General features: G+C 47.0%; 1 protein-coding gene across 1 annotated transcript; it reads left to right on the forward strand.

Moving 5' to 3' along the window:
* The first annotated feature begins 1,021 nt into the window (after window positions 1–1,021).
* STPG1 (sperm tail PG-rich repeat containing 1) lies at window positions 1,022–13,107 on the forward strand. Its single transcript, XM_026043510.1, has 8 exons — window positions 1,022–1,123; window positions 2,098–2,201; window positions 5,637–5,738; window positions 6,443–6,616; window positions 8,714–8,825; window positions 9,539–9,704; window positions 11,048–11,238; window positions 13,031–13,107. Exons 1-8 carry the CDS (start codon window positions 1,075–1,077, stop codon window positions 13,105–13,107), a joined length of 975 nt encoding a protein of 324 aa, XP_025899295.1. The 5' UTR covers window positions 1,022–1,074.
* Window positions 13,108–13,355: the final 248 nt, after the last annotated feature.

Genomic DNA, 13,355 nt, shown 5'->3' on the forward strand with positions numbered 1-13,355 from the left:
CCCCCCGGCGCGAGGGGGCCAAGCCGCCCTGAGGCAACGGGAGCAGGGGAAGGAGCAGATGCCCCCGTGGCGAGGGGGCAAGGCCGCCCCTGCGCGGCCGGGCCGGGCCGGGCCGAGCCGAGCCGAGCCGAGCCGGGCCGGGCCGGGCCGGGCGGACTCGGTACCTGCCGCTGGGCCGGGCCGGGCCGAGCCGAGCCGAGCCGGGCCGGGCCGAGCCGAGCCGRGCCGRGCCGAGCCGRGCCGRGCCGAGCCGAGCCGGGCCGGGCCGRGCCGAGCCGAGCCGAGCCGAGCCGRGCCGGGCCGGGCCGAGCCGAGCCGAGCCGAGCCGGGCCGGGCCGTGACGAGGCGGGCGGGGAAGAACCGCCCTTCCCGCCCCCCGGAGCCACCTTAAGACGCCTGCGCACTCTGAGCCCGCGCCAGGCCACCTTAAGCAGCGGTACGGGCTCTGAAAGCTCGCCCGCCATTGGACACGCGCCCAAGCGCACAGTGTAAGGAGGCGAGTGATTGGAGAAGAGGCCGTTGTCGCGGCAACCATGTGTGCGCTGCCCCGGTGCCGCCCGGGGCCGGAGCGGCTCGAGCCAGGGGGGCAGGTAGGCCCGGGGCAGGTAGGGCCGGGGGGCAGGTAGGGCCGCCCGCTCCGAGCCCCGCCAGGGGTCCCAGCCTCCCTTCCCGGTGTGCCCCGCGCCGCCCCTCACCGGTAACGGCGTTCCCGGCATGCACCACTGCCCGCCGCGGCCTGGTCCCTGCCCCGCCACGCGAGGGTCCTTGAGGGCGCCAAGGGGCCGCAGCGAAGCCCTTAGGCCTCTCCAGAGACCCTCGCGGTGATGCCTCCCCGCGCCCTCAGCCTCCCCTGCCGCAGGGATGGAGGCACCAGCACCGGCCCCGTTGGGCTGCGAACATCCCCGAGTCACCCGGGGACCCGGGGCGGGTGACGGCTGCGCCTGGGGCACTGCGGCCCGGCGAGACATCCCAGCAGTTGTTTGACAGTTAATGTCAAGGGTTGGCGTTCCAGATGCACACCGGAGACCCCGTGGAGGCGTTGCGCTCAATAYGCCCTGGCCCTAGCTCGGCAGCATGGGTTCCTGCTCCTTGGATGCTCTTGGACACTCGGAGGGAAAGCAAGGTACATGGAGGGAAGAGAAACGCTTCAACCACCACTTAATGACTGAAGAAGAAGCCAAACCGTGCCAATGTTTTTCTTTCAAAGTGGAGCAAAGATGTATTAATGAAACCAATCGTAGAAAGTGACATCCAGATCAATATCTAGCTGGGAAGAGTGAAACCAACCCAAGGGAAAATGACCAAGGGTTTCAGCAATGACATCAAATCRTAACCCTCCAGTTCGCAGGCAGTGGGAAGTCTGTTCCCTTGTTCTAGTAGCCCTGACCCGCTCCTGTCCTGCCGACGAGCACCGCTGTGACGCGAGAGCCTTTTCCCTAGCAGTGCCTCTGACCTCCCTGCTAACTGCAGAGCTTCCCTCTCATCCCGTGTCAGAAACGTGCGCACATTTCCACTGGGCTTATATGTAACATTTCCTCTTGCCACACTATTGCARCTCCATGAATGGCAGGATTAACACAAGTCTGGAGAAGATCTTCTTATTTTTCCCCCCAATATATCTCTCAGAGGCATTGCAATTTAAAAAAAAACTTGCAGCTTCTGCCTCAAAAATACTGCCAAGCCAAAGCCTCTGGGTCGAGGCCTGCGGAGGAYGCTGCTTGGGAGGCTCTGGCAGGTCAGGATCAGACTGAGCTCTCAGGAGGGAGAGGCGCTCAGCACCTTCCCCAGCATGAAACAAGCTGCTAAAAAGCCTGACTCTGAATGAGAACACACCACAAAAGTTATTTAACTTCACTGAGTCACTCTTAAAGCCCATTCATCAACACTAAAGTGCTTCAAAGTGCTTTATTTTCTTTGCTTCTAAAATAAAACAAGGAAATTAAATGCAGAAATGACTGCAGATTTCTTGACTTCAGTACTGCATTAATGTTATATTTGCCTTTAACTTACACATTTAATATGAAAGGTGGTGTTGCAGTTACATGTTTCCTGTATCTTCATATTCAGAATTTTGTTTTCATTGTCTTTTCCTTTTAGGTTTGAAGGTTTCCTCCGGTCCTTATAAATACCATACAAAGGCAGTCTTAGACTCAGAAAAAAAGGGATTTAATTCTCAATCAAAGAGATTTCAGTGTAATCGGGTGAGTAACAGTGTTTGAAGTTCATGTCTTTGTTTTGATTTTTTTTTTTTTTTTGCCGCTCGTAATAGTCTTGTCTTGTAATCAAGAATAGCAACAAAGTGTAGATTGAGGTTCCTAAATTGGCTTTGCAGTCACAACTGTTAACTGTATGTTAAAAATATTACTGGTTTAAACCTTGAAATTATCCCACCTGTAGTAGCCTCATCTTTACCTTCTCCCCATCGGTCACCCCCGCAGGTTTGCTCTGKTCCCAATACAGTCTGGTAGAGCTCTGCAGGACACATGTCTGTGTATCGCATCCTTCCTGCAACCCAGAAGCAAACTCAAAGAAATCACTAGAATTAGCTCAGCCTTATGCTTGTGTAGTGTTATCAGAACATGACTCCTCCCATCTTTTACTATTTATTCCTCATCCTTTCCTGGCTTGTGGGAATAAAATGGTATGTCTGTTATCTGGCCAGCAGAGGGAAGCAGAAAGATACTGTAAAATCCTCACAGCCTGCTCCAGTGAGGTTTCTTTTTAAGTCCAGCCAGCAGTTGCCCGTGCCAAGGGCCTCCTGTGCTTCCTGGATCCAGCTTTCAACTGCTTCCTTTGCTGGTGAAAAGAGGATGCCTGTCCCTGCTGACAGTCTCCTGCTGTCTGGGGCCTATGTGCTAATGCCTAAACTCTGAAAATTAAGTGTATTCAGAATTTGTGTAACTTTATGTACCAGGTAGGTAAAGTAGGTAAATCAGGGGAGTATTTGCCATCTTCTTTCTTCTTCCGCCTTTGGCATCTTTTCTTTCTTCTCCTTCCTTTGATCTCTTCCTCCTTGCTTGCCTCTCCCAACTTGGTGGTATCAGGAGCATATTATCTAAGGATTGAATAACAGCAATCAAGGATGTAAAGGACAAAAGATGAGGGAAAATGATCAAGGTAGAGAAGCTGCTTAAATACCTTCTGTAGGCGCCATCAGTCTGTCTGGTCAGCTTCCAGGAGTTCCAGGTGACCTGATGCTGAGTTCTGACTAAAAGAGARGCAGCGTAGTCTCCAGGTAGCTTCACAAAGCACTCCCTTTCCTTTGAGAATTTCCTGCTTGAAGGGCAGAGCAGGCAGAAAGCCAAACCACAAGTTACACAAGGGCTTGGCTGATTCTTTCTTAAGCTTTATCCCCAGAGAAAAGTTACTGCATGAGGTAGGGGAGGAGAAGTATTAGTTCCATTAACACTACGCTTTTCTGGGGCTGCTTAGTTTCTTCCACCAAAACCACTTGACTCTTCAGCATAACCCATTTTGGAGCACATTCCTTTAGTAGGGTAGTCAGGGATAAATGCCAGTACCTGAAGTTTATCCACTTGTAATTTAAGCAATATAAAGAGCTTATTTGCTTCTCACTGTTGACCTGGAATACCTAACAGGTGAGTTGACCCACTTTTGTAATTGTGCCAGTTTAGCCCTGTACCCACTCAGTCCTGTGGCTACCAGAACAGTGGAGTCTGCAAGGTGCTTCTGGTGGAATTGCTTCGTACCCAGTGCCCTCTTATATTCGCTGGAATAAGTTTCAAAGCATTCAGAGGACACAGTGATGTGCAGCCACCTCAGCAGGACATGGATTTCCAAGGGTACAGAGCTATCTCATCTCCAGTTACTTTCCACAACACTGAGCTGCTGCTGGGCATAGCAACACAGCGCTGGACACGGCGGAGGGCTGAAGCGCTCCTCACTTGTTTCCCTGGCACGTGCTGTCCTGGAAGGTGCTAATCAAGAAGGTGCTGCCAAAGCAGTAACTCCCCTTTTTGGGGCAGGGCCGGGGAGCGAGGGGCAGGGCTGTGTGTGGGCCACCATCCAAGCCTCAGCCGRCCGGTCACCGGGAGCAGCCAAGCCTGGGCAGCACCGGCGGATGGAGCTTGCAGGTGCAGCTTTGTATCAGCTGCTTTGGAAACCCACTGCAGTTCTAACAGCAAGTCAGACCAAGGCTGCCTCCCTCAGCGCAGCCACCGTGTCCGTGGAGAGCCTCAAGCACATGGCTGGGCTTCTACATGACAGGGCCGTGTGGAGACGGTAGCCCAAGTCCCCAGAGCAGTACAGCAGCTGTCCTGCTTGTCACTCTCAGACCTGTGCCTGGTGTGGGCAGGAGCTCAGTTYGGAAATCTGCCATCCTGGAATTGTCACGTAGGGGCTGAAACAGTATAATTCTGAKCGCTGCTGCTGAAACTCCCAGAGTTTCATCATGTACCTCAGCTGTCCGGCCTGTAGTATTTTCCTACAAAAGAAAAAATACACGTTTTTGTTATTGTTGTTGTTGCTTTATAACCCAGGTGACAATTTTATGAGGAAGACCCAATCTGCAAAGACTGTGCATGCTGAGGACACAGCGTCTGATTCCTTAGACCGTTCTTCCAGTTTTAATTGATCACCATCCGAATCCAACTCTGAAATCATCGGAACAGAAAAGGACTCCCTTCTGGGCTTCTCTTCAAAATAGTTTCCATTCATAACTGGCAGATAAGGCAATTAGTGAAGGTCACATAATGGCAGCGTGCTGTTGAGGCTTAGGGGCCTCAGTTCTTTCTGTCTTCCATACCAGCATCATCTAACATTCATGTTGGTAAAGGACTATCTCTTTCATCCGGTATGATCCCAGACCTGCTAAATCCCACTATTTTTCCTAGGATTGGCAGGAGTAGATCATGTTACTGAAGGCATTCAGCACTTCATGGGACCACACCTGAAAAGCTGGAGGTGTCATCATGTATGACATAGGCTGGTTTTGATTTATTTTGCTCTATAAATAGAATCCCGCCCAGTTCTCTTTTTGAAAAGCCCAGAAAAATACAGAGTCAGGAAAGGTGTGGTGACTGCAAATAATGCACTCTGCCCACATGCTGAATTAATTAGGTCTAACTTAGATGTTACAGGTGAGATTTTAGAGTTGCTGTGGCTCCCAGTCTATACAAATTGCCCTGTAAATAGTAGGGAAATTTGATCTTCCTCTTACTCAGAAATACTTTTTTTTTTTCCATGCAACTGAAGACTTGCATCAGAAGATTATAATGTTGAAACAATGAAAACATCTACCTTAGTGCGCAATTATAATGAAAGCAGAAAATTTCTTGTGCAAATGATGGGTTGGAAAATGATACAGAAAATATAATAATGTCATTATCTGTGTTGTGAGTACACCTTCAGCTGGAACGTTGTGTTCACTTGTGGCCTCTTCAAGTCTAAAAAAAAGGCTGAGGAAGAAATAGCCTCCGTTTAGAAATCCAGAGATTTCCAAAGAAAGAACTAATGTGTTTTGGCCCGTGCTTCGAAAGATGAACAGTGTGGACTTGGYGAGGAGAGGGGCTGTCCCACTGACCACAGTGTGACTCTGCCAGTATCTCGGTGCATCTGCCCAAGGAGGGTGGTTGTTAATGCAGCTTGGTCACCAAATGTGATATTTCTCTTGCTAGAATGAAACCCCAGGCCCAGGATCCTATAATGTCACTCATCGGTCTGCAGAGAGCAATAGCATCTCGTTGTCTCAGAAAGGAACTGGATACTTCCCTTCTCTGGTAAGAGGAAGCAGTTTATTTCAGACTCATTTCCAAAGCCACTAAGTCAGCTAATGCCTTTGTATTGACTGTGGATCTGGTCTTTAACCTACTCTGTTGCTCTTGTTTTGAATACCTATTTACTATTGTGTTGGGGATGTTTCTAAAATGCAGCCAAGAAGGAAACCATTTCTCACTGTTGATAGACACAGCTATAATTAAACTTGAATTCCAACAGGTAAGCTGCTGTTTCATGTGYGCTTCCCTGCTAAACTCAATATCCACACAGAGGTGGTCATTTTAGTTTTGAATAAACCATTTTAAGCAAAATTGTCAGAACTCTTACAAAGCTATAAAGGTGTAGAGAAGGAACCACATGCACAGTATGTAGACTCATTTAAAATATTGTATCAGGCTGTTGGAAAAAGGTTAAGGTGAACAACCTCAGCATCCATTCTAACACAAGACTGAAGTGTAAAACCTTATGTGAGGTGTCTAGCTGTGCCCCAGGAGGAAGAAACCAGCAATATTTAGTAGCTGAAAAAGTAGACTTTCCTATTTCATCTTACAGAACTTGCAGCACAGTTTCTAAAATCTTTAAAATGCAAAAGGTGATTTGTCCTTAAAAATTACATTTGGTAAATTCCAGGCCTGAGATACTTCCTGTTTTTTRTTTTGTTTTTCTCTTTACCTGCTGACAATTTCCTTGATCCCTCTGCTTCCAGGTTGCACGCATTGCATGCAGCAAAATTGCCAGCTCCCCAGCTGCAAATGCCTACAGGATCCCATCGTGTTTCCAGTCCAAGCAAGACTTTAGCACGGGAAACTCTAGCATGTTTCAACAGCCCATTGCAAGGAAGACTGAGAAAATCCCCACACCAGCACCTGGTCAATACAACGTAAGGAAGGTTACGGGCAAGGACATGGGGGACACAGCTGGGTGTAATGCTGGTGAAGTATAGGTATAAATAAATAAATATATATACACACACACACACACAAGGATATGAAAGACCCCAAATCCAAGACCTTTGCTAAGATGCTCCAGGTATGTAAAGTTTGACCTCTTTAACAGGTGCTGAGTGATGAGGTTCAACCTCAAAGCTGGAAAACAAGCCTACATACGTACAGCTGATGTAACCAACTGTGCCCTTCCACTTGCTGTGGAGCTGAGCCAGTTTGTWTCAGCTGAGGACCTAGCCCTCAGGTTCAGTTCCTGAACTTTCTGCTGATTCACTCTTGTATAAGTCACTTAACTGTTCCCTGGCTGATGCTCTCCACCCATGCCGTGGTGACCAGGCCTCACCGGCTGGCGTAAGCTTCAGTCCACAGGAATTCACACTGTGTTTTGAGATACYGAAGTGGAAGATCTTAACAAAACACAAAGTGTTATTAGTAGTTATCAGATAATTTATAATATACACACTGCTATTGAACTTCCTTGTCCCTTCAATAGCGACCTGCTGTAGCTGTGATTACTTTTGGATTGTTTTGTTACTGTTGAGAGCGAGCTTTTTCTGCTCAACTACTGCCTCTCTTCTATTTAAATTGCACCCATTTCCCAATAAGCCTTCCCCTTTTAACCTGCACCTCAATGAAGTTATATCCACTGTGCAGCAAAACATGTTGAGTCTTTGTAACATTTGATGACTTTGCATAGCTGTTTAATACAAAATGAAGACGACACAATTTAATAAGCTTAATAATGACCTTGCCAGTCATAGCYGAGACATTTTCACTGGCTGCATGCATGTTCTTGAGGCAATTAATGCTCTTATAAATTAATTTGATATATTTTTAAACATCAGCAAAGGTGTTTTAAACAATCATGTCTTACCTCACAATTTGGGTGTGCAAAGAGCACATACACAGAGTTACTGAGACTCAGCTGACATGGGGTAATCGTGTTCACTCGTACATTTAAACACAAAGACTGTGAACTTTCTTAGGATGACTCAGTCTGCCTGAGTATCTGCTCCGGCATGTTCTAAGTTGATTAAACTAGTTTGCAGGTCGTAATTATTTTCTATATCATAGTATAATGGATTCGCATCATATTATTTTTAACATTGTAAGAATTTGCTTCTGGGAACGGCCTTCTTGAATTAATCACTGACTCATGATTTACTGTAGGAGATAATATCTAACCTACAAGAAGTAAAACAGGAAACTATCTATTTAAAAGATGGCAGTGCCTGATAATTTATGACTCGAGACAAAGAGACAACTGGGAAGAAAAAGGAGGCCAAAACCAGCAGTTTTCACATGATCACAGCTCTTAGGCAAAAAAGGAATTTCTAAGAACTGAAGGCTCTGTCCTTGAAGCAGTGACAACTAAAAATAAACAAATATGAAGAAAAAGATTGTGTGAGCAATAGGAAAATAGTGTCTCAAGCTGTCCTCTTAAGCTGTCTTCAGCTCTGGGATCAAACCTGATGTTGAAAGGAAGCCAGTTAATCATCAAGACATTTGTGGGCATTTCACCAGCTTTAACATAGGAAAAATAGAAAAGAAGGAAAAATCTTTCCTGTTTGACTCTTATCTAGGCATCTTCTTGCCACCTCCTCACTTTTGTGCTTTAACTGGACACTTCTGCTTACATCAGGGTGCTGTCATTCAGACAGCCCTTTGGGGTCTTGGCAGCATCCCCTCAATTTCAGGGCTCAATCAGTGGCTTGAGCCAAGCTGGACATGTGGCTAGAGTTGACGTGGGAGAAGTCTGCAGTTAAACACACAAAACCACATTTGCTGCAAGAGTTTCAAATCCTCAGCAGCTGTCGTGTAAATGCAGCTATTACCTGCTGGGCAGTCACAAAGAGACCTACCTGCAGTTGGTAAACGCTCCCCAGTTTTGGCCCTGATACTGCCTACAGCTGTATCATTAGAACCATTCACAATGGAGACAACTGTATTTTACCTGTGGCTTTTCCTTTGTTGGTAATTACCCGCAGGTCAAGTCAATTCAAAGCTATTCACAAGCCCTTTTCTCAAAACAGACTTCTGTGGATTTCTGCAAGCAAAGCAACAGCGTTTCTGCCCACGCTGTGTTTGTGTCCAAAACCACGAGAGGATTAAATTTGGAAAAAAAGGAAAAGTGGCCTTCTCCCTGTAAGTGAAGCTTTGAGCGGGTAGGACAGATGTTTTGGGCGATTTGGGGTCTGATCCTGCAGGGCACAGACCACTGTCACACACAGTTTCGGGACACTCAGGGCTTCTTAAGGCAGTGATGAGTTTAAGCAGGTATCAGGCACTAGTGAGTCTCGCTTCTAAGGGCTGTGGGTAGCCCCTTTGAATCCCTGCTGAGACAGCCGTCAGAAACCATCCCAATAGTTTTAAGTAGCCGTAAGGAATCACCAGAACACCCTACATCTCTGTACAAATGCCAGAGGCTTCCGGAGAAGCCACGTTAGTGTATAATATTCTGGCTGCTCAGTACTCCAGCAGCAAAAGAAGTGTGCTCCTGGCCCATTGCCTGGAGAGGTTTGCACCTGGAGCATGAGGGCTTCCAGCTTTGTAACCTATCTTGCACGTTATCCCACGTGCGAGTTCCCCTCCTCTTTGTTTGATTCTTTAAAATTGCTAATATCTCCATCTGTTCCTGTGCTCAGGATAAAGTTTAGTGTTGTTGTTATCAGTGTCCCTTGAAATAAGCCCTGCTCARACAGCATTTTAAAATCCAGAAATGATTTCCTCACACGATCCTGTTATGCCAGTTTTTTCCTTCTGTTTCCTTCTATTTGATCAGTGATGCTCTGTTATTCCTCAGTGCCACTCTCGTGGCCTTGTTTGCTATTTACAGCCCTTTCCTGTTTGTTTTGTAGGTCACTACAACATCAGTGATTCCCTCATCAAGGTGTCTCCCAAGAGTATAACATCTTGCTTCAAATCCAAAACCTCCCCTCAAACAAACATGGACAGATTCATTACAGAGTATGCAACGTATCAGCCACGTAAAACTGTAAAGGAAGCAAAGAAAACTCCTCCCAGGTAAGTCCAGCTYTGGAAGACATGCCACTTTTATAGGTCATATGAAAATACCTCAAATAGCAAAGGAGTCCCACGTCCTACTATATAACACGGTCGGATATGGGCAGTTGTTGCCCAAGGTTTGCAGGAGTTGCCTCAGAAATGGAAGTGCTGCAGTGCGTTGCCTTGGAGGGGAGTGCGAGTCGATAACACCCTGGGGCAGTGTATCACAGGTACCTTATCACAGAATCTCTCAGACATTTAAAAACAGTAATTAAATACTGCACCACCTGTATGATGTAGGGGTAATTTTTTGCCCCCGTTTTACAGAGTAAGAAGCCACAGCACATGACCTGGAAAAAGACCCTGAAGCTTCCATATCCCAGGCACAGGACTAGGCTGTGTTTCTTTTGTGTGACCAGTGCCAAAACTCAACTGAGTAGTGCCTCAGCAGACTCAGTGGGTATTTTCCAAGTCCCTGCTAAGGCTGGGAATTAGACCTTGAAAGAAGCTTGCAAAAATACCAAGAACTTCTTTCAAGCTAGAACTTCCCTTCCCATGGATCCCATTCTGCCCCTTCTTTCCAAGGGATTAAAGGCATGAAAGGAAACTCCCTTCCCCCAAGCCCTCTCCTCTCTTGGTATCGTATGAGAAGACAAATAAATCTGCCTATCAGCAAATTGTTCAAGTATATTTATTGTCACTACGCACTGACTTTGCCTGGCCCGAGATTAAGATCAACAGTAAATTCCATGGAAAAGAATGAGAACATGAGAAAGCCCATGGCTCTCCTTACCCAACAGATGTATCTTTACTACATCTCTCAGCAGCTGTATCTTACRACAGGGGCTTTGTAAAGAGTAGGAAGCTGTAGGCAGAGGCAGAAGCAATGCCAGATGGYATTTGCTAAGGACAGAGGGCCAGAAGTGAGGGCAAATTAAATATGAAGCGAGAAGGCTGTCAGTCTGCTGTCAGGAAACACCAAAATGCTCCACACCCATCTGTGAAGATTAGAGCCTGGGCCCTCTCCCATTTCAATCAGTAGGAGAGAACAGGAGGAACTCCCAGCTAGAGCCACTTGGCACAGCTGTCTCGGCCTCGGCACTGTCTTGCTCTAGAGCAGCTGAGCAGAACCAGGCCAGGGTCTAGACAACTGGCGAGTCCTGTATTTTGCAATACATAGAGCTGTCCACGACACTGCAACTGCACCTGCTATGCCCAGTTCATTTCTCAAAGATTTTGCTTATGGACCTTCAAGCATCCACCTACCCAGGGCATTTAACTGAAACCATACATCTCTATTTCCAGACATGAAAACACCATCAATTCAGGACAAGTTTCTCAAGCCTCTTCTCTTTTGACAGGCAGAAATTCTGCTTGACTCTCTCTGCCCCAGCCATCCCACCCTGCAAGGAGCCTCCTCTGCCTGGGCCTGGCCACTATGACCTGGTGGATTACAAAGGGTCTCCAAAGCAGAACYGCTCAAGTGCTGCATTTGTGTCAAATACAAGGCGATGGACAGGGAGAGGATCACTGGACGGTTACCCCGGGCCAGGTGAAAATGAAAGTTGTTCTTCACTACAAGAGACACACCAAAACACTTTGCCAAGGTGACAAGGTGACTATACAGCGCTATCACACACTCAGCAGGAAGGGAACTATGCACAGAAAGTAGGAGAGCCCATGAACAAAGGCAGGTAGACACACAAAGATCCATGCCATTTCCAGAAGGTACCTCAAATCAGTAGCACATAACACATAGAACCTTTTATGAATTGGGGACAGTGGGATTACAATGGGCATCAAGTGCCTAAATCCATATGGGRTCAGACTGCAGTCTCTCCTGACACCTTTAGATGCTCCAGTCTCTTTGCCTATCTGGGCTAAATAGTCTCCAAAGGGCACACGGGAGCAATACGGCAGAAGCAGGACTAGAGTCCTGACGCCACCTTTCTGCGTTGTTGGTGCCTATTTTATAGTATTATTTTTAATGGCAAGATTGGAAAGGAAAAAAACAAAAACAAAAACTAAAAAGTATGTTTGCAATGTAAAGACCATTAAAATATAACTGACTGTCAGCACATTTGAGAAACAGGTTCTGTGAGTTACATTACCTGTGTAGGACTATCACACAATTCTGGCTGTTGGTACAACAGACATTTCACCTGGGATGTGTTACTGTTTTGGTGGAAAAGAGGAGCAGTTGCAAGGAGAGAAGAAAAGGTTTGCTGTTACAGCAGAAAAAGCCTCCATACCCAAGCTGGAGAGCAGTGTGACAGAGCATCTCAGCACAGAGTCTCCTTGACTTTATACCATTCTGTTTTCTGCTCCATGGGCTTCTGCAAGGGTTACCAGACATAGATCTGAAAGAAGAAACATCTTGGACCTTTTGATCAGGAAATGCCTGGTGAAAGGGGAGGAAGGACAGCTAGAGAACATGCTGGTGCCAGCAGTCTCTCCAGAATCCTCTTGATGGCACAGTGGGCATTTCTAGAGCCATATGCAGATCACATGCCACATGAATATGCCAGCTTCCTTCCAGCTCTCCTGTGYGCTACACTAGGAGAAAGTCCCCAGCTAACATGAATTAATCTGTCTCAGTTAAAGAAACAGAGCTAGGCAGCTTAATTCGTGGTGAAGATCTGGCCCAGAATTGTTAAGAATGGTATTTCTAGCCTATTTCCTACTCGTATTGTCAAATATAGAGGATCAAGGCAACTCTCAACATAGGAAAGTTGAGYCTAGCCCAGAGTCCACAAACACCAAACGTTAACATTAAGCTCTAATTCTGTGACTAACACCCCTTTCCAGTAGGAGATGTGAGGACATTCACACACGCTGAGGGTTTCAGTACCTGCYTCATCAACCAGAAATTTCATTATACCTGTCCTAGGAAAAACCTAAGAGAAAAACAAGAAAGTGGAGCAGAGGGGTCCCCTCACTACCCTCATTAAAGATTTCCACGTCGTGAGGAGGAAGAAAGAAGAGTTACATTCCTGTCCCTCTCCCCTTGTTGCTCGTCCCCACCGCGATCTTTGCTCCTCTCTGGTATCCATCCCAGTGGATCTCCAGCTCCAAATGTGAATATGTGGGTGTCCTAACAAAACACAGGATGCTGCTTTTCCCATTATGTCAAGAGGGAACCACACCACACACTGAGAGTCTCAGAGCTGCTTGGGTGGGGATGCAAGGAATGAATAAGCGTGGGTAAAGACACAGAAACTGGGTGTTATTTGTACAACWGAACAGCAGAGCCCTCCACCCAGCACTGTGGATACCAGAGCTCTTGCAAAACTCAGCTCACAGGCTGCTCTATGCCTATTTTTTATGCACCTTTCTCATTGTAGGTGCTTATTCACCCAGAGCACTTGGGAGAGATTCCTTCATCTACAATTACAACAGCAAGTGGGTCCCAGTGCTGTGAGCAGGAGAACCTCAACCTCAGAGGGAGGCTCCACAGAGGGACTTGGAAGCTCTGCAGGGCACACGTTGACTCGCAGTAAGTGGCCAGGGTTGCCCAGTAGTTCAGCAGCTCATAGCMGTGTCCAGAACACACCAAATATTGGAAGATGATCATTAGCTGAAGTGGACTGGAGGGCTTCCAGTTTAGCTGATGGTGAATAATTATTACAATTAATGAAAGTTGCAAAAACCTCTTGGTGTTGTCCTCTG

The sequence above is a fragment of the Nothoprocta perdicaria genome, unplaced genomic scaffold (genome assembly GCF_003342845.1).
Source record: "Nothoprocta perdicaria isolate Ctin4 unplaced genomic scaffold, notPer1 scaffold_33, whole genome shotgun sequence".
Classification (NCBI taxonomy): domain Eukaryota; kingdom Metazoa; phylum Chordata; class Aves; order Tinamiformes; family Tinamidae; genus Nothoprocta; species Nothoprocta perdicaria.